This window comes from Stegostoma tigrinum, chromosome 17 (assembly GCF_030684315.1).
Source record: "Stegostoma tigrinum isolate sSteTig4 chromosome 17, sSteTig4.hap1, whole genome shotgun sequence".
NCBI lineage: Eukaryota > Metazoa > Chordata > Chondrichthyes > Orectolobiformes > Stegostomatidae > Stegostoma > Stegostoma tigrinum.
Genome location: NC_081370.1, coordinates 12,422,815 through 12,443,580, shown reverse-complemented (window position 1 = coordinate 12,443,580; position 20,766 = coordinate 12,422,815). Strand labels below are relative to the sequence as shown.

At 45.8% G+C, this 20,766-nt stretch overlaps 1 protein-coding gene across 7 annotated transcripts in view; it reads right to left on the bottom strand.

The window, feature by feature from the left end:
* The window catches only part of LOC125459217 (lysosomal acid phosphatase), a 106,122-nt gene that overhangs the window by 46,699 nt on the left and 38,657 nt on the right, over nucleotides 1-20,766 (bottom strand). For all 7 annotated transcript variants that reach the window (XR_007248985.2, XM_048545310.2, XM_048545312.2 and 4 more), the window contains exons 2-5: nucleotides 16,649-16,744; nucleotides 14,138-14,224; nucleotides 5,819-5,971; nucleotides 5,518-5,616 (exon numbers count right to left, since the gene is read on the bottom strand). Coding sequence is in view for 6 of the 7 variants with exons in the window: in XM_048545310.2 (XP_048401267.1) it covers nucleotides 5,518-5,616; nucleotides 5,819-5,971; nucleotides 14,138-14,224; nucleotides 16,649-16,744 (435 nt within the window). In the remaining variant the exon portion in view is untranslated. The remainder of the gene's footprint in view (nucleotides 1-5,517; nucleotides 5,617-5,818; nucleotides 5,972-14,137; nucleotides 14,225-16,648; nucleotides 16,745-20,766) is intronic.

Sequence of the window (20,766 nt, the reverse complement as noted above, 5' to 3'; positions counted from 1 at the left end):
TGAAGACAGACACAAAATATCTGATCAATGCCTTGGCCATTTCCTCATTTTCTATTATTAAATACCCCTTCTCATCCTTTAAAGGACCAACGTTTACCTTAGCCGCTCATTTTTTGTTTTATTTATTTGTAGAAACTTTTGCTATCTGTTTTTATATTCTGAGCTAGTTTACTCTCCTAATCTATCTTGCCTTTCTTTATACCTATTTTTTGTGGATTTCTGGTGACCTTTAAAGCTTTCCCAAGCCCCTGGTTTCTCACTAATCTTTGCCATTTTGTACGCATTGGCTTTCAATTTGATACATCCTTTATTTACTTAGTTAGCTATGGCTGAATATCCCTTTTCTTACAATCTTTCCTTTGCACTGGATTGATTAGGACTATATTTACTGGAGTTTAGAAAAATGAGATTTGTTTCTCATAGACATCTAAAAAATTCTAACAGGACTAACACTTGGAATAATTCTTATGGTAGGCAATGTTTGACAAAATTTAATAGAATTATTGTTATTGGGCACTTTCTTGTCAGGAGCATAGGGGAAGGTTCTGTGGCAGTGAACGTAAATTTAAGACGGTTTGTTGCTTTTCTGGTGCTAGGATTAAGGACATCTCTAAACATTTCAATTACATTGTTAAAGGTGAGGTTGAGAAGGCGGACATCATTGTATACATTGGTAGGAATGACATTTTTAGGGTAAAGATTTAATCGGGGCGGCATGGCAGCTCAGTGATTAGCACTGCCTCACAGCGCCAGGGACCTGGGTTCGATTCCACCCTCAGGCGACAGTCTGTGTGCAGTTTGCACATTCTCCCTGTGTCTGCTGGTTTTGTCCCACATTCCAAAGATGTGTAAGTTAGGTGGATTGGCCACACTAAATTGCCCATTGTGTTTAGGGATATGCAGGCTAGGCTGGTTAGTCATGGGAAATATGGGGATGGGGTAGGGGAATGGGTCTGGGTGGGATGGTCTTCGGAGGATTGGTGTGGACCTGTTGGGCCAAATGGCCTATCCCCACACTGTAGGGATTCTATGTATGATTCTATGTCAGTACACAATGAGATTCAAACATAGAACCTTAAAAGTAGAGGAGGCTACAACAGGTACAGCGGATGCAGTATACCATATTGGCAGATGTGCAGGTGAACATCTGCTTGATGTGGAAAGTCTTCTTTGGGCCTGGGATGGGGGTGAACGAGGAGATATGGGGGCAGGTGTAGCACTTCCTGCGGCTGCAGGGAAAAGTGCCGGGTGTGGTAGGGCTGGAGGGGAGTGTGGAGTGGACACAGGAGTGGCGGAGAGAGTGGTCCCTCCAGAAAGCAGACAAGTGTGGGAAGGGAAAAATGTCTTTGGTGGTGGGATTGGATTGCAGATAGCAGAAGTGTCGAAGGATGATGCGTTGGATCCGGAGGTTGGTGGGGTGGTGTGTGAGGACGAGGGGGATTCTTTTTTGGTTGTTATTGCGGGGATGGGTTGCATGGGATGAGTTGTGGGAAATGTGGGAGACATAGTCGAGGGCGTTCTTGACCACTGCATCTTTTGGGTGGGTTGGGGGGGGGGGGGGGGGGGGGGAGGTCAGTTGTGGTCCCTGAAAACGAGGACATCTGAGATGTACAGGAGTGGAATGCCTCATCCTGGGAGCAGATGCAGTGGAGCCAAAGAAATTGAGAATGGGGATGGCATTTTTGCAGGAAGGTGGGTGGGAGGTGGTGAATTCTAGGTAGCTGTGGGAGTCGGTGGGCTTGAAATGGATATCAGTTTCTTGGTTCTTGCCCGAGAAGGAGACAGTGTGATCCAGGAAGGTGAGGGAGGTGTTAGAGATAGTCCAGTTGAACTTAAGGTTGGGGTGAAGTGGATGAACTGTTCGAGCTCCTTGTGGGAGCACAAGGCGGTGCCGATACAGTCATCAAAGGAACAGAGGAAAAGGTGGAGTTTAGGGCCAGTGTAGGTACAGAAGAGGGATTGTTCCACATAACCCACAAAGAGGCAGACATAGCTTGGGCCCATGCAGGTGCCCATGGCCACCCCCTTTGACTGTAAGAAGTGGGAGGAATTGAAAGAGTTGTTGATGGTGAGAACGAGTTCGGCTAATTGGATGAGGATGTCAGTGGAGGGGGGCTGGTCAGGCCTGCGGGACAGGAAGGTGCGGAGGGCCTTTAGGCCATCTGCTTGGGAAATGCAGGGGTATAGGAACTGGACATCCATAGTAAAAATGAGGTAAAATTGGGGATCAGGAATTGGAAGGTCTGGAGAAGGTGGAAGGCGTGGGTGGTGTCACGGACGTTAGATAGGAAGATCCTGGACCAAGAGGGAGAAAATGGAGTCCAGATAGGTGGAGATGAGTTAGGTGGGTCAGGAGCAGGCGGAGACAATAGGTCGACCAGGGCAGGCAGGTTTGTGGATTTTGGGAAGGAGATTGAAGCGGGCGGTGCGGGGTTGGGGAACGTAAGGTTGGAGGCAGTGGGTGGAAGATCACCTGAGGCGATGAGGTTGTGGATGGTTTGGTGCTCAGGGGTGGGGTCATGATCCAGGGGGCAGTAGGATGAGGCGTCAGAGAGTTGGCGTCTGGCCTCAGTGATGTAGAGATCAGTGCCCCATACTACAACTGCACCTCCCTTGTCCGCGGGTTTTATGATGAGGTTGGGATTGGAGCAGAGAGCTGCACGTTCCGTGGGGGAGACGTTGGAGTGGGTGAGAGGGACGGAGAGGTTGAGCCGATTGATGTCTTGATGGCAGTTGAAGATGAAGAGGTCAAAGGAGGGTAAGAGGCCTTAGGGTGGTGTCCAGGTGGCGGGCTTGTGTTGGAGGCGGGAGAAGGGGTCAGTAGAGGGAGGGTTAGGCTCACGGTTAAAGAAGTAAGCATGGAGGTGAAGGCGGCGGAAAAACTGCTCAATGTCCAAACGTGACCGGTATTCATTGATGTGTAGGTGGAAGGGGACAAACATGAGCCCCTTACTGTGGACTGACCATTCGACCTCAGTAAGGGGGAGGTCTTGGGGGATGGTGAAGACTCAGCTGGGCTGTATGTTGCTGTCTTCTCTGGAGCTGCTGGCTGTGGGCGGAGCAATGTCGGCAGTGGTGGGTAGGGTTGCATCGGCAGTGGTGGGCGGGGTTGCATCGGCATCAGTGGAGTTCCATCGGTGTCGGCGGTTGGTGGAGTTGCAATGTCGTCAGCTGTGGGCGGAGTGCATTGTCGTCAGCGGTGGGCGGAGTTGCATCGGCTGTGGACGGAGTTGCATCTGCATCTGTGATGGGCGGAGCAGGGTATGCAGCGGCAGCAGTGGTGACGGTAGTGTCAGTGGTATTGGTCTCAGAAATGGAGGCGGTGGCTTCAGCAGCATTGGCGTTCGCTGTCCTGGAAGTGGTGTACCCGGCGGTGGCAGATGTGACGTCTTCTGTGGGTACATTGTGGGGAAGGTCCTGGGTACGGGTGGGGATTTTGGAGGTGGAGGAATCTTGTTTTGGGTGGCAGGCACCAGTAAGTTTACTGTACTAACGGTTTTTAGGGTCCAATAAAGCTGAGTAGAATTGTGAGTTCAGGTTGTGGATCCTACCAAGAATAAAAAACAGGAGAGGTCCTTTGCAGGTCTGGGAGAGGGAAACTCTGACCTGGGTTGATTGCAGTGCATGGAGATGCTGGTGCATTACTGCAAGTGTGTGTTTCAGCAGTCACAGGGAGAAACACTTCTGAAGGGTCTCAATGTTCTGAAGTAGATATTGTCACAGTTGGGGCCAAATCGGGAAGACTTGAATGTGGATTGTAGTCCACTGGGGATGATTAATGAATACTTTTCTTCGGTATTCACAACTGAGAGGGGATCGAGCTGTAGGGGAGGACAGTGTGAAACAGACTGTTAGGCTGGAGGAGGTCAATGTTAGCAAGGAAGATGTACTCGGAATTTTGAGGAACTCAAAGATAGATAAGTCCCCCGGGCCTGACGGGATTTATCCAAGGATTCTATGGGAAGCAAGTAAAGAGATTGCATCTTTACTGTCCACAGGTATAGTGCCAAAAGAATGGAGAATGGCAAACGTCATTCCCTTGTTCAAAAAGGGGAATAGGGATTACCCTGGAAATTATAGGCCAGTTTGTCTTACTTCAGTGGTGGGCAACTTATTGGAAAGGGCTCTGAGAGACAGGCTTTATGATCACTAGGATAGGCACAGTTTGATTCGTGATAGTGAGCATAGATTTGTAAGGGGTAGATCATGCCTCACTAACCTGATTGAATTCTTTGAAGAGGTGACCAAACATGTGGATGAAGATAGAGCAGTGAATGTGGTATATTTGGATTTGAGTAAGGCTCATGCAGAAAGTAAGGAGGCATGGGATAGGGGGAAATGTGGTAGATTGAATTGAGAGTTGGGCTGAACCTTAGAAGACAAAGGGTGGCAGTGAACGTAAAATATTCAACACGGTGCTCAGTTACGAGTTGTGTACCCGAAGGATCTGTTCTGGGTCCTCTTCTATTTGTGATTTTTGTAAATGATTTGGACGTAGGAGCGGAAGGGTGGATTAGTAAATCTGCGGATTATACGAAGGTGGGTCGAGTTGCAGATAGTGCAGAAGGCTGTTCTCGGTTACAAAGGGGCATTGATAGGGTGCAGAGCTGGGCTGAGAAGTGGCAGATGGAGTTTAACCCTGAAAAATGTGAGGTGATTCATTTTGGAAGGACAAACTTGAAAGCGGAATACAGGGTTAACAGAAAGATTCTTGGTAGTGTAGAGGAGCAGAGGGATCTTGGGGTTCATGTCTACAGTTCTGAAAGTTGCCACCCAGATGGATAGTTGTGCAGAAGGCATATGGTGTGTTAGTTTTCATTAATAGAGGGATTGAGTTCAAGAGCTGTTAAGTTATGCTCCCACTATACAAAACCCTGGTTCAGCCACATCTGGAGTACTGTGTCTAATTCTGATGCCCTCATTACAGGAAAGATGTGGAAATGTTGGAAAAGATGCAGAGGAGATTTACCAGGATGTTGCCTGGAATGGAGGGAAGGTCTTAGGAGGAAAGGTTGAGAGTGTTAGGGCTTTTCTCTTTAGAACGACCAAGGATGAGAGGTGACTTGATAGAGGCATACAAAATGATCAGAGGTAGAAATAGAATGGACAGCCAGATACTCCACAGGGTGGAAGTGGCCATTATGAGGGGGCATAGTTTTAAAGTGAGTGGAGGTAGATATCGGGGAGACGTCAGCGATAGGTTCTTTACTCAGAGTTGTAGGGGTGTGGACTCCATTGCCGGAGAGTGTCATGGAGTCGGCCTCGTTAGGGTCATTTAAGCTGCTATTAGATAGGCATTTGAATGGTAGTATAAGGTAGGGATGGAAGTTAGTTAAAGCTTCGATTTAGGGTAAAGGTTCAGCACAACATCATGGACTGAAGGGCCTGTACTGTGCTGTACAGTTCTATGTTCTAAGTTCTATGCTCTATGTCCTGAGAATATTTTCAAAACTAATTCTCGTACGTTACAGATGTGTGTAAACAGATAGACATTACTAACAAGTTCATGACACTTGCCTGATTTTCTTCCACCGTTTTCTCAATTCTTTTGCTGTTCAGTGACTCCTTCAACAGCTTCTCATAGCGAGGGCAGTTTGATAATGGGAACTTGAGGAGCTGGAACAATACACATCACTTTCAGTAGAGTTTAGGTGAAAAGAGTTCAACCAGCACCACAAAAAATTGAAGGACAGCCTGGATTATGCCAGGCACCAATGGGTGATGAGTCCCCATACTGTCCCATGAAGTGATTCAGGTGTGAGGAACTCAAGCCCAGAAGATGCTGCTTCCCCACGTTTCCAGCCTTCGGAATACTTACTTTTTCATAAATCAAAGGCACCGTATGCACAGGGATGGGCTGCCAGTTAAGGTCAGGTCGGAAGATCTGATGTCCATGTGGAGGGTATAGACCAGCGAGATTTGCCCGAGCACTCATTAGAGTTCGGTCGATATCTGTACTCCGAACATAAATCTGCAGCAGACAGAAAGTACACGTCAAAAGACACACCAGATGTGTTCTTAAGGTTAAGTGGCTTGCCTGGTATGGGGCAAAGCCAAGTGGTACTGCTATTCCTCATAGTCACTGGGTCAATTCCCAACCCAACATGCTCCCTGTGGCACCAGCACCTAAAAGACTGCAGTTTTTCAAGGAGAATGCCCAGAGGCACCTCTTTACAGAAACCAGGGCCAGTCCTGGAAATGAAAGCTTCTTCACTGTTGAATGCAAAGGCCACCTTCCCAGTAGGCATTGTGCATTATGATGGCCATGACTGAAGACTACGTGTGTTTCACCAAAGCTGTGACAGACTGAGTGCCTAGATGCTGGGATGTGGACAGGCTAGGCTCATTGATGGTGAAGATTAGCATGCAGACCACAGCATTGATTTCCTGTTCCTGAAGCTGCTGTGATGCATGGACTTCAGAGGCCCACACTGCCAGAATGAAAATTAGAAGGAAGAATAATGTCCAGCCACCGAGCACAGTGCAAGGACAGATTGTATTGCTCCTCTATTGGTGTGCTTCTCCTGAAACAACTGAGTACATGACAGCACAGAATGATCCCATTCAGCCCATCATGACTTTGCTGGTTCTTTTGCAAAACTATCCAGTTAGTCCTTTCTGCCATCCCTTCCCCAAAGCCCTTTAAATTTGTTTCTTTGAAGTATTTGTGTAATTTTCCTTTGAATGTTTCTGATGAACCTGCTTCTGTTGCCCTTTTAGGCCAGGTCACAGCAACTCTGTAAAAATGTTCTCTCATCCTTTCTCTTTCAATGATCCCAAACCTATGCTCTCTATGCTCCATTAATTGGAAATGCTGTTTTCGATATTGTCCATTTATTCCATTACATTGAATGTGTCCATTAAATCTCCTCTTAATTCTCTCTGCTCTGGGGCAAACCAGCCCAGCTTCTCAGATCTCTCCACATCATGAAATCTTCCCACCAAATTCCTCTCCAAAACCTTGATATTCCTTCAAGTGTAGTGCAATGTTCTGAAAACCATGCAAAAGCTCAGACTAAAGTTTAGGGCTAAAAGTAGTGTGAGCATTTAGAGGACCAAATAGTTGTGTAAAGGCCCAGCATTTCTTCCTGGGTTTACTATGAATTAATCAGGCGAGGTAGCCTTTACTCTCAAATTCAGCTTACCCTGTGATTTATTTCAAAAATATGCATGATATACATACATATTTACTAACGCAGTTTTGTTCTGAAAAAATAAACAAATATTGGAGTTTGACTCTATCCAGCAAACAAACCGAAGGCATTTCTTTCTTATACAACATTACGCTTACGTATATTTCAGGGATCACAAGGGTTCAATAATTGAACAGATCCTTATATAACTTCAGCAGCAAGACCTTATTTGGTGGCCTTTCTCTACTATACCTTGGCGATTGCTGCTCAAGCTGAGGTGCATCCCTCAGCATTAGTCCTGGATAGACAAACAGGAGGCTGGAAAAACACAGCAAACTGGGCAGCATTTGAAGGAAAGGAGCTCAAAGTTTGAGAGAAGATTTGTAGCATGGGTTGTGGATGAGGTTGAAGACATGCTCGCCAAGCTGGTGGGTTTGATTACAATCAAATCCACTGGCTTGGCATGTCTACCACATCGTGTTTACTGCTCCTTTTCTTCAGATTTCTTCAAATTACAATGGCCTCTTTTATTTTCCTTTATTTATTCATGGGATGAGGGCATCACTAACCAGAATGCATTTACTGCCCATTTCTAATTGTCCAGAGGGCAGTTTAGAGTCAACCATACTGCTGTCGGTCTAGCATCACATGTAGGCCAGACCAGATAAGGATGTAAGTTTCCTTCCATAGTGAACCAGATGGGGTTTCCCTGACAATCAACAATGGTTTATGGTCATCATTAGATTCTTAATTCCAGATTCTGCCATGGTGGGATTTGAACCTGGGTTCCCAGAACAATATCTGGGTCTCCGGATTAACAATCCAGTGACAATACCACTAGGCCATTGCCTCCCACTGTGGGCAATGGGCCAGACCTGCGCCACACACAACAAAAAGTATGCCTCACATCTGATGATCAGGTTTTTATCTGCAATGGAGAGGGAGCAGAGCACCCAAAAGCCGAGTTTCTGCTTCACCCTGGCAATACACTTTTCCCAAGACTTTGTGCACATCCAGTCCTTCCAGACTACTGGAAAGGTCCTGGAGGACTGGCGAGTAGCTAATGTTGTTCCTTTGTTCGAGAAGGGAAGTAGGGATTATCTAGGAGACCACAGACCAGTGAGTCTCACTTTGGTGGTTGGGAAGCTAGTGGGGAGAATTCTTAGGGTTAAGATTTACAGGCAGTTGAAAAAGCATGGTCTAATTAGGGACAGATAGCATGACACGGGGCTGGTCATGTCTACTAACCCAACTGAATTTTTCGAGGTGCTGACAAAGGTGATTGAAGAAGGTAGAGCAGTGGATGTTCTCTACATGGATTTTAGGAAGGCTTCCAACAAGGTCCATTATGATAGGGTCATCTAGAAGCTTAAGGTGCACAAGATCCATGGTGACTTGGCTGCAATGGATTCAGAATTGACCTGCGTGAAGGCGGCAAAGGATAGTGATTGATAAAGGTGCTTTGATACAGGTCCGTGACTAGTGGTGTTCCACAGGGATCTGTATTGTGACCTCTGCTGTTTGTGATATATGTAAATGACTTGGATGAAAATGTATATGGGTGGGTTAGATCGGTGGAGTCGTGGCTAGTGTTGAAGGTTGTCAAAGGATACAACAGTATATGGATCAGTTGCAGATATGAGTGGAAAAATGGCAGATCGAGTTTAATCCAGGCAAGTGTGAGACATTGTGCTTTGGGAGAGCAAATGTTAAGGAAAACTATACAGTTGATGGCAGAAGCTATAAGGAGCTGGAAAAACTCAAGCTGTTTTCACGGAGCGGTGGAAGCTGGGGGGAGACTTGAGAGATGAAGTCTATAAAATAATGAGATGCATAGACAGGGTAAGCTGTTAGGATATTTTTCTCAGAATTAAAATGTTTAGACTAGGAGGGATGCATTTAAGGTGATGGGGAGGGGACATTCAATACAGACGTGAGGAGCAAGTGTTTTTTTTTTTTTTACACAGAGCAGTAGGAGCGTGAAACTTGCTACTGGGGTGGTGGTGGAGGCAACTACGATAGGGGCATTGAAGAGACATTTAGATAAGCACATGAATATGCAGGGAATGGAGGATATGGACCAAAAGCAGGCAGAAGGGATTAATTTAATCTGAAATCATGTTCAGCTCAACATCACGGGCTGAAGGGTCCATTCCTGTGCTGTACTGTTCTAAGTTCAATGAACCATATTCCCAGCACTTTCAGGTAATTGTCTTGATGGCAAAGGGGATAAACGATCAGCGTCCCAGTTCCCAAAGAATGTTGCCTCAATTTAATGGGCTTCAGAGGCCAATTCAAACTGGCTCATGAACCTGCACGCTGAAGTGGATCCAAGCAGAAAGCAGTGACATCATCCATGTACCAGTAGGCTTTGACCTGCCTGGAATAGTCATCCCTCTCAGGCTTACATCCTTCCAGCTGGACTCAGCAAAGGGCTTGAAACAACACACGCTCCGGGTAGGAGAGAATGGGGATCCCTGCCTACCTCCGGACCTGACCAAGAAGCTTTCTGATTCCCACCCAGTTGATTGAGACTGCACTAATGATGTTGGTGTAGAGCAGTAGGATCCAATTGCTCATTCCCTCCCCAAAGCCCATTTGGAGAACATGTCTCACCAGGTAGGTGTGCGATATCTTGTCAAAGGCCTTCTCCTGATCCAGGCTGATGAGGCAGGCATCCACGCCCCTGTTCTGAATGTAGGCAGTCAATCATATCCTTGGGGAGCATGAGGCTCTCAGCGATCATCCAGCATGGTACAGCACAATTTGGGTGGGGTGATTCACCAATCCCAGAGCAGACCCAACCCTTTGGGTGATGACCAGGGACGCATTTTGTAATCTGCATTTAGCAGTGAAATTCGTCGCCAATGCTCATTTCCCATGCTCTCCCCCTTCCACTTCTACACGAGGGTGATGATACCTTTCCCCATGGATTCGCACGTGCTACCTGCCTCAAGCATACAGTCATATACCTCCAGCCAGTCCTGGCCAGTCAAGTTCCACAGAAATGAATAGAACTCAGATGGTAAGCTAGTGCTTCCGGAAGTGTTATCCTTTTCTAAGGACTTGATGGTCAGGTCACCCGGCCTCTCCCACATGCTGTCATCTGAGACCTCCATGAGAGAAGACAGAATGACTGGGAGACCTTGCTGTCTGTGGGCTTCATGTCATATAGTCTGACGTAGAAGGATTTGCTGATCCTCAGGATGTCAGATTGAGGTGATGCTACTGAGCCATCTTCTTCCTTTAGGCTACTGAGCACAGAGCTCTCCTCGGATAAAGGAACATAGGCACCTTTCATCCTGCTCCAGGGTGTGCAACCTGGACTGGAAGTTTATCTTAGAGGCCTCCGAAACAAAGAGTGAAGCTTTCTGACTCTTCACCTCCTGGAGATCCTCATTGACCCCCACCGTCTGCAGCAGCAGTAGGTTCTGCAATTTCTTCTAGAGTTTGGACAGTTTTCCCCTATCTGTTTGAATATCTATGAGGTTGAAGAACCTCTTGATGTTCCCCTTGACTGTTTCCCACTAGTCCACTAGAGATTCAAGGAAGGGCTTCATGAGTCTACAACCTGAGTAATCGCTTTTGAGTTCCTCAATGTGTTCTAGGTTAGCAGTTTTGTGTTCAGCTTCCATGTTCCCTTGCCAGCCCACGGATCATCCTGGAGGTGGCAGTCAGCCAGCAGAAGGCAGTAGTTAGAGAAGAACACTGGCTCAACATCAGTGGATCTGACTAAGAACGTGCAGAACGCAAACAGGAAATCCTTAAGCAGATAGACCTGTCTGGCTGCGACCAGATAGATCTATGCTGCACTCTGTCTGCAGGAGTGTTAATAGACAATGCAGTTTGGCAATTTTAACAGCCACACTCTCTTTACTGCCGGGGCACACACATTAATTAGTCTCAGGGTGCATTTCTGTCCACAATGAGTCATGTGCCATCATGGCTCAGTGGTCAGCACTGCTGCCTCAGAGCGCCAGGGATCCAGGGTTCATTCCACCCTCAGGCAACTGTCTGTGCGGAGTTTGCATATTCTCCCAGTGTCTGCATGGGTTTCCTCCGGGTGCTCTGGTTTCCTGCACAGTCCAAAAATGTGTAGGTAAATTGCTCGTAGTGTTCAGAGATGTGTATACTAGGTGGGTTATAGGGGGGACACCGTATGGGTTGGTGTTGACTTGTTGGGCCGAAGGGCCTGTTTCCACACTGTAGGAGTTCTATGATTGACCTTGGAGATAGTGAAGTTGCCTCCTCACTGCAGAATATCCAGACCAGAAGAAACGTGCCCCCAACAACCGAACGGAAGGCCCATGGGTCTGTGGACCATTTCCTGTAGCTGCTAAGGTGCAGTATCCTGCACTCCTGCAGAAACAGGAGGTCTGCTTTGACGTTGGCCAGGTAACCAAACATGGAAACACAGCATGCAGTGGATTTAACACTATGTACATTAGTACTGGCAATTTTAAAATCCATTGAGAGTTTATATAATTACCCATAGACCCAATGTCCATTCACCTGCAGTCTTGAAACTGGGGGCCTCCTCACAACCCTGCAGCATGGGAAAACTGCTGGAAACTCTCAGCAGGGAGGTAGCTGTCCTGTTCCTCCCTGGGAGACTAGTGATCTGGCATTGCCGAAACAAGAAAAAAGCCAGGAAGGTCCAGCTCTGAGTCTCTCACAAAATCCAGTGTTTCCAGATTGGGAAGTGCTCCTCTCATTCTCCATTTTTGGTGCTGTCATGTTCATCTCCTTATTCAGGGTTTCACCATTCCTGGTTTTCTGGAGCTGCGCTGAGGTGGCTATCCTGTGCTTCCCGACGGCTGGAGGTTAGGTTTCACTGGGTCCCTCACAACGTCCAGTGTTTCGGGGGAGGGGGTGTACCTCTCCTTCTCCATCATGGTCCTGTGCCTCTTTTATTGTTGATTACTAGCAGTCCGCATGTCATAGTCGTCAGAGGAACTGCTGGTGTGTCCATCACGGAACTACCTCTTTCCACTTTGCTGTAGGGGCCTGACATCGTTTCCTTTTCCATATGTTTCTTACCAGTATCCACTCCTCCATCCCTTTTGTTTCTTTTTCCTTTGTTGATTCCATCTGTTCAGGTAGAGTTTAGGTTGGTTGCAGTGCCTTCACACTGGATACCTGTCCTTCCTCTCTGACCTGTCCCTCCTTCTGGGTGCCCCTTGTTTTGGTTTCCTTGCTGGAGGGTGGCACCATTCTGTTCTTTGGGGGCTCCATGGCTCGTGCTTCCACTTGCAGCCGCCAGGAGTCTGGGGCTAAAAGCAACAGGTTTGGGCATGAATCCGGGGCTAAAGATGACGTGTTTGGGCAGAAATTCAAGCTAAAAGAAGCACCAAGTGTTCAAGGTGGTAAGGGTGCTCAGTCATTAGCACTGCTGCCTCTCAGCACCAGAGTTAGATTCCAGCCTTGGGTAATTGTCTATATCGAGTTGTCCCCACATCTGCGCAATTTCTGCCAGGTGCCCATTTCCTCCCACAGTCTAAGAAATGTGTAGGTTAGGTGGATTGGTCATTCTAAATTGCCCAACAACATTCAGGAATCTGCAGGCTAGGTGGATTGGATGTATTAAGTACAAGGATTGCATGGGATGTTCTTGAAGGTTGGTGCAGACTCAATGTGCCAAATGGCCTCTATTCACACTGTAGGGATTCTATGATTCTGTGTGTCTAGGGCTAAAACGAGTGTGAGGGTTTCAGACAGGAGTACAGCTCTGAAGGTGAGGTGTTCCGATAGTCCTAATGGCTGTGTTGCTTTCCTGATGACAAAATTCATGACACCTCTTCTTCACTGGAGCAGGAGGGGAAGGATCCATGTGTCATGGCCCCAGTAAGGTGTCAACAATGTAGACAGGACTGGTAAAGAAGCTCTGCTGACCCACTTAAGGTGAATAAGATTAGAGGGGTAAGTGTGTGGCTTAAAATTTGGTTCAGATTCATAGGGCATGATATCAATCCTGGGGAATGAGAGAGCTACTCTGTTGGGATGGGCTTCATTTCAACCACACCGGGTCAAATGTCCTGGTGAACTTTATAACAAGGGTGTGGTGTGTTTTCACATGAGAGGAATTTTGTAACATCAAAAAGAAATGAGAGACAGTCAGTGTGCATGGTTGTGAAGAATCAAACGCTAAAGAAAATGTGACAGAAAATACACAGAGTGCAGCAGACTTTAGAACATTGTACAATTTCAATGCTTCAGGCTCACTATCTGAATTCACACAGCACTTATAACAAGATAGATGAGTTGACAGCACAAATAGAAGTAATCACATATGACTTAATAATTTTCTGAAGGGTCCAGACCCGAAACGTCAGCTTTCCTGTTCCTCTGATGCTGCCTGCCCTGCTGTGTTCATCCAGCTCCACATCGGCAGTTCCTACTATCTCTGACTTAATGGCTAGTCTGGTTAATTGGTTGTAGTGTCCAAAACTAGGAAATCAATATTCAACATTCTAGAAGAATAGACAAAACGTAACACCAAGTGGGATAGCTTTATTAATAATAAATGGTGTGGTGAGCAGTCGCACAGGTACAGTAGATCATGACATGTAATTTCTTTGGGAGACTCCCAATTTGTCTTCATTCGTTCTCTGACCCCCTCCCCACATGCTCTCCAGGCCCCCTCTTCCTCCCCGTACACTTTCCAGACCACCTCTCCTTTCCCATATGCTCTCAAGATATCCTTGTAATCCCCACTCCTACTTTCTAACTTCATACCATCCTTTGTCACCTTCAACTATTCCCCACTGCCCAGCTCCAAGCCATCCATCCTCCTTTATTTATGTTCCACCTCTGCCACCATTATACCCCAAACCAAGTCTCCCCTTCATCTCTGTCAAAAACCTGCTTCAAACACCCCTTCTCCTAATCCCAACGAGTACAGTGTGGTTCTCCCTTCCTTCCCCACTCCATCTCCCACCTGCAGCCAGAGGACCCCTCCTCTTTCCTCTCATTCTCTAGGTCCTACAGACCATTCAGTCCCTCACCTCTCGCCGGTCGTACGAGGAGTTGAGGAAATCTTTATAACGCTCTCGCAGAAACTGGCCCAGCTCATACTGCTGCCTCATCCCAACCTGGAAAAGAGCAGCAGAAATCCCTGGTCATTACTGAAGGAGACCAGTCAACACCAGATATCAGTTTACAATCATAAAGGGTGGGATTCACAATCCTTACAACTGTCAGCATCCTCTGGAGAAGTAGGCAGACAGCGAGGCTACTAGGGTTCTCAGCCCAGAACAAAGGGCAGCTACTAAAACTCGGTATGCTCAAAGATACCCGATAAGCTCATTGTCAATTTCATACAAACCAATACCAGTTCTGATTAGACAGATAAAAAACAATTGTTACATGGGAACAGCCTTGTTTGGTTGAAATCCAGGAACCCCGACACACCAAAATTCTCTGGTATTCAATCAAAGGCTTCATTGCACAGTTTGTGAATCTTCGTTTCAGTTTAGTGAGAGGCTATTTTAGTCGTTAACATCAAGCCTATTTGAATCCAACTGGTGACACCACAGCTCAAGTCTACATTTTACCCAAATCTCTTTCGAAACCTAGTTCTAGCAGAAGCCTTTTATATGCTGGAAAAGTGGGTGTCAAGCCGATGCCAGTGTGCTTTCATCAACTTTAAAAAGGAAGTCAGCACTTTTCAAATGGCACACTGGCTCAGTAGTTAGCACCGCTGCCTCACAACACCAGGGACCCGGGTTTGATTCTACCCCTGGGCAACTGTCCGTGTGGAGTTTGCACCTTCTCCCTGTGTCTGCATAGGTTTCCTCCCACAGTCCAAAGATGTACAGGTTGGGTGGGTTGGCCATGCTAAATTGCCCACAGCTTAGATTAGGTGGGTTATCGGGGGAAGAGGTCTGGTTGGGATGCCGAGGGTCGGTGTGGGCTTGTTGGGCCGAAGGACCTATTTCCACATTGTAGGGATTCCATGAAGTCAACTACTGCACACACCTATTTACTGGCTTTCAGGACTGAGCCATGAATTAATGGCCATGTTCTTGAGGTTTGTGTATCCAAGTATGCATTCTTTTGAGGCTTGACCATGAATGAAGCATTCTCATGTGTTTTGTTTCTAATTTGTACACGGGATGTGGATGCTGCTGATTAGATCAGAAATTATTGCCCAAGTCTAATTGCCCACAGAGTTATTAAGAGTCAACCACATTGCTGCAGGTCTAGAGACACGTGTAGGTCAGGCTGGGTAAGGACAGGTCATTTCCTTCCCAATAGGACACTAGGGAACGAGATGGGTTTTTCAACAATCAAAATGATTTCTTCATTAGATTCTTAATTCCAGATTTTTACTGAATCCAAATTCCATTGTCTGCTGTGGAAGGATTTGAACTCATGTCACCAGAACATTATCTGGGTTTCTGGATTAATAGCCCAACAATAATACTAGGCCATCACCTGACCTATATTTTAACTCCGAAGACCAGTTTCTGCACGTCTTTAAAATATAAATTGGACTTCACACAGAGGATGTCGGGGTGGGCACAGGGTGAAACAGAACAACACAGCATGACCAATTTCAAAAGTGCACAGCACAGGGCTCAGTGCTTAGCATTGCTGCCTCACAGCACCAGAGGCCCAAGTCCAATTCAAGCATTGGGTGACTTCTGTGTGGATTTTGCACCATGTTTGTGTGGCTTTCCTCTGGGTGCTCCAGTTTCCTCCCAAAGTCCGAAGATGTGCAGTTAGGCCGGCTGACCATGCTAGATTACCCCTTAGTGTCTGGGGATGTGCAGATTAGGTGGGTTAGCCATGGTAAATGTGGGCTGACAGGGTAGGATGGGATTGGATGTGGATAGGATGGTCTTTGAATAGCAGTGCAGGCTTGATGGGCCAAATGGCCTCTTCCCGCACTGTTGTGGTGGTATGATTCTATGAAAAGGGAAAAGAAATATGGAAAATTAAACTGCTGTTTATGCTAAGGAGGAAAAATAAAAGGGTTTTAAACAACACTCCCAATTCATAACAACTGGGCATCCCCTATCATGAAGGAGTCAAATTGACTCGGGCAGCAGGGGTAACAAGTTTGGATGACCAACGAGTGAGATGCAACAAGGAATTCTCCGTTAAAGTTTCCGTAACAAGCACTGTCATATTAGTGTAACTAGGCTCAAATTGCTTTCACGCTGTGTTGTTTAAAATAAGAAACTTTTCTCAATGGAAAATCCGTTGATTTCCCTCTGACACACCAGACCCAGCAGGCCCTGTAGATCTCCACAGGAAAGAGAAACTTTGGCAGCAAACCTGCCAGATGCATCCTGCACCATATGGACCTGTAACAAGGATCCATCTTGCAACAATGTGTAGAGCCTGAGGTACCACATTCTTCTTGATGACTGCTCACACAGCAGTGGACCACCCTCAGACAGCAGCTCTCCAATCTGAATGTGAGGAATACATCACTGCGAGGAGGTTGGAGGGGTGGGAATGAACAGAAGGTCAGAGACTCAATACAAAGAGAGGCAAAGAGCACTGACCTGAGTAAGCTGCCCAAGGCCTTGTGGCCAGTCCTCCTCTGTGTATGGATTTGTAGGGTATTTATTGATAGGTGAACGGTCTCCATGGCGATAAATCTGGGAATAAAGCATGGAAATGATACTGCTGAATTCAATAATATTTTAATTCTTACCAACATATATACAGTAAATAAAGGCCAAGTTCAACTGCAATCATATCTTGGGCTGTGAGAAAGAGACAGATACGCGTGCCCGCACAGAATGCGAGTGAGAGATACGTAAACATATGCCTGAGCCTATTCTCACTGGAGTTTAGAAGACCGAGCAGTAATCTTATTGAAACATGCAGGATGCTGAACAGCCTAGACACACTTCAACAGGATGTTTCCTCTCCTGGGAAAAAGAATGGAAATCCAGTGGCCAAGTTTCAAAAGGAGTATCCCATTGTCAAGGCTGCAACAGGAGGAATGTATTGATAATCAAGCCCCACTATCCTAACAGTCACAATGTTAGTGTGTTCAATCAATCACCTAAGTGACCAAATGCCTCTTTTTTTGTATTGCTACCAGGAACAAAATAATCATTGATCATTATTCTTTAATGAGCTCAAAAATATCCCATTTACTATAAACAAAAAATTCTAAAAGCAAGTGGAAGCTACTGATTAACATTTAAGCTATATCCCATAATTACCTTGTACCAAACAGAGGCACACCCTCAACTCAACAATTCAAGTCTCTGGTGAGATGATGTGGGCCTGGAGACAAAGGATAAAATGTGAAGACTTTGTATGTGTGCTCAAATGAAGCCAAATTGCTGACATCCAATGACTGATCATAGATGGCCACCTCGGATTCCAATTAACTTAAGAGTTCACATCTCAGGAATTTGGTCACAAGCCCACTTTTCAAGTTTTAGCAGGTAGACAAAAATAACAGTATTTAGAAACTATCAAATCAGAGTGCAACGGGACCATGATCAGATGGGCCAATGGGCTGAAGAGTGACAGATGGAGTTTAATTTTGGTAAAGAAAATCAGAACAGGACCTATACACTCAACTGCAAGGTCCAGTGGACGGTTGCTGAATAAAGAGACCTCAGAGTGCAGCTTCCTAGCTCCTTGGAAGTGGAGTTGCCAATATATAGGATTGTGAAAAAGGCTTTTGGTACGCTTGCCTTGATTGGTCAGTGCATTGAGTATAGGAGTTGGGAGGTCACGTTGTGGTTGTACAGGACATTGGTTAGGCCACTTTTGAAGTGCTGTGTACAATTCTCGTCTCCCTGCTGGACAAACAATGTTGTGAAACTTGAAAGGGATCAGTACAAATTTACAAGGATGTTGCCAGGATTGGAGGGGTTGAACGTAAGGAGAGGCTGGGGCTGTTTTCCTTGGAGCACCAGAGGCTAAGGGGTGTCTTTATTTGGGGTTCATAAAATCATGAAAGGCATGGGCAGGATAAATAGGCAAGGTCTTTTCCCTTAGGCAGAGGAAGACAAGAGGGCATAGGTTTAAGGTAGGAGGGGCAAGATTTATGAGGGACCTACAGGGCAACTTTTTCATACAGAGGGTGGTGCGGGTACGGAATGAGCTGCCAGAGGAAGTAGTGGAAGTTGGTATAATTACAACATTTAAGAGGCATCTGGATGGGTATACGAATAAGAAGGGTTTAGAGGGGTATGGGCCAAATGCTGTCAAATGGGACTAGATTCATTTAGGATATCTGGTCAGCATGAACAAGTTGGACTGAAGGATCGGTTTCCGTGCTGTACATCTTTATGACTGTATTAGGTTCCCAGGAACTTCTACTGAGAAACAGATTTTCAAGAGGCATGCTTGCAACTTCTGTGATGTCTTCTTTATACTTGAAGAGCAATTCCTAGGAGAAATAGCCCAGCAGGGAGACCAGAAATAGCCCAGATGGACCCACAGCAGCAGGTATCCTCAGACTAACTCCACTAGGAAGGGCTGCATAACACGCCATCGGGGTGCTGCAAGATGGTCATCAACCATCTCCTTCCATACAAGTGACACCATTGGGATGTCACGCTTGTGCTCATGTTAGACCGCAAGAAGACCAAGCAGACTGGACTGTACAACATGACAAACGGGTCATCCCACCAGGAGCAGCAACATGACGTTGAGGTAGCATTTCATCATGCAAAGAAAAATAATTATCTTTGATCCTGAGAAGGAAGCACACACCCAGAAGCACCTCAAGCAGGAGAAAATATGGTGATCATTAAAGCCTTACCATGAAAGACATGGCATGGAGTGGAATGAGGTCTGTATCTGTTTATAATGATACAAAAATGGAAATATGCTAATTATATGAAAATGCAAACATGTCAATGGGGGACAAATGCAGGTATGTCAATTAGGGGAAAAATGCCAATATATCAACAATGGGATAGGATAAGCATTCATAGCAGGAAGGCAACTTGGGGCAAGTATAGTATAAGGGAGCAGCAATCAATGGAATGCCATATAAAAACTTGGAAGTGGTATCAGGCCACATAACACTGCGCAGGACTTGTTCAAACACAGTGATTACTCCCGCTCTTCATTACTACAGTTTAACTTGCATTTCTGATTACCAACAGCTGATCCAGGTCCAGCTCTAAGAATATTTCCAAGATCCACACAATGCACGAGTAAGAAAGTAAGGAGAAAATGAGACATGCGTACACACTGGATTTGTTCGATAACAGGTAAATTGAATGGCTGTTAAGAAATATATCCACACCAATCACAACTAACCCACAACCAATGAATAATTTTCTCAATATTAATTGAATGGACAGAAACCCAATGTGACTAAGAATATAACGCCCTTCTGAGGAAGCCACTCCGCAGTCCCAGCAGTGGCCATCACTGGGATTATAATCACTCCCCAAATTCAAAATCCTAGGAATTCAGGACCAGGTAAGAATAGATGGTCTCCTGGTAAAGAAGGGATATGACATGTTTGGAAAAGGGGCCTGGATAGGATGGGACACAACAGGGGCAAATCTGTGTGAATCTCTCATGCTCTCTGGCCATAAATTTACAACAAGAAGAAACTGCGTCCCATGGAAATGTCAACTGACCAGCTAACTGCCTCCATTGAGGGGTGATCAAAAGCAAAAATTGCTAGAGAAATTAAGCTGGTCTGGCAGCATCTCTGCAGAGAAAGCAGAGGTCCAGTGACTTTTTTCAGACCGTTCTGGAAGACTAGTTATCTGGAGAATTGCAAAGGCAGTCCCACCAGCTATAAAATTCTGTCCTGAGTGCAATAGTAAGAGGGCACACTAAACAGAAATTGCATGAGAAACAGAGTGAGAGAAGAAATAGAGTTGAGAGGGACACACAAAGTGCACATGAGGTAGAGGAAAGGGGACACACACAGTTACAGATGGATTGAGAAACATGAACAAGTAACAGGACAGTACTGTGGAGAAAATCAGTAATACGTGATAGAGGTGTTCAAAATCTTCAATGAGTTGAAGAGGCAATAAGCAATTTTTCTATCCAAAGCCAAACAAATGGCAACCATGCCAGACAGTGCTAAGGGAAACAGTAAAAATATGAGAAGTTGCTTGAGGAAACATTTTTGCACTGGCTCTGCATGGGAAGTGCATCCAATAAATGACCTTCAAAGACAATTAGTGACAGAGTTGATATTGAAAAATACATTGAACTCTGGAGAGATCAGAGACTGGGATCAATCATCGTTCAACAGATGGCAAAGGAACAACAGACAAATTGACTCATTCAATGTTACAAGCTTCTGAAATTCTCAGCTGCCATACTTAGCAACTCCCATCTTCCCTTCAAAATGCCTTTCAATGCCAGAGTACCACACACAAACACAGATTCCATATAGCTCTATTTCTTTAATACTTCTTTCTACGGTTAGATCTCTTGGCTACCCATGTTTTGCTTAAGCAAGGTTTCAAATTAATTTAACTCAGTAATTTAACTCAGAGTTTCTGCCCTCTTGCAATTTCTAATTCCATTCAAATGCTTGTTCATCCCATCTCTGACTGCCCTGTTAGGTTTCAACAACTTCCCTTCTCGCCCCATCAACTTCATTCATTTTTCTCTCTTCAAATTGCTTTTGCACAAGTGACACGACTACCATGTCAACTCTGTGTACAGC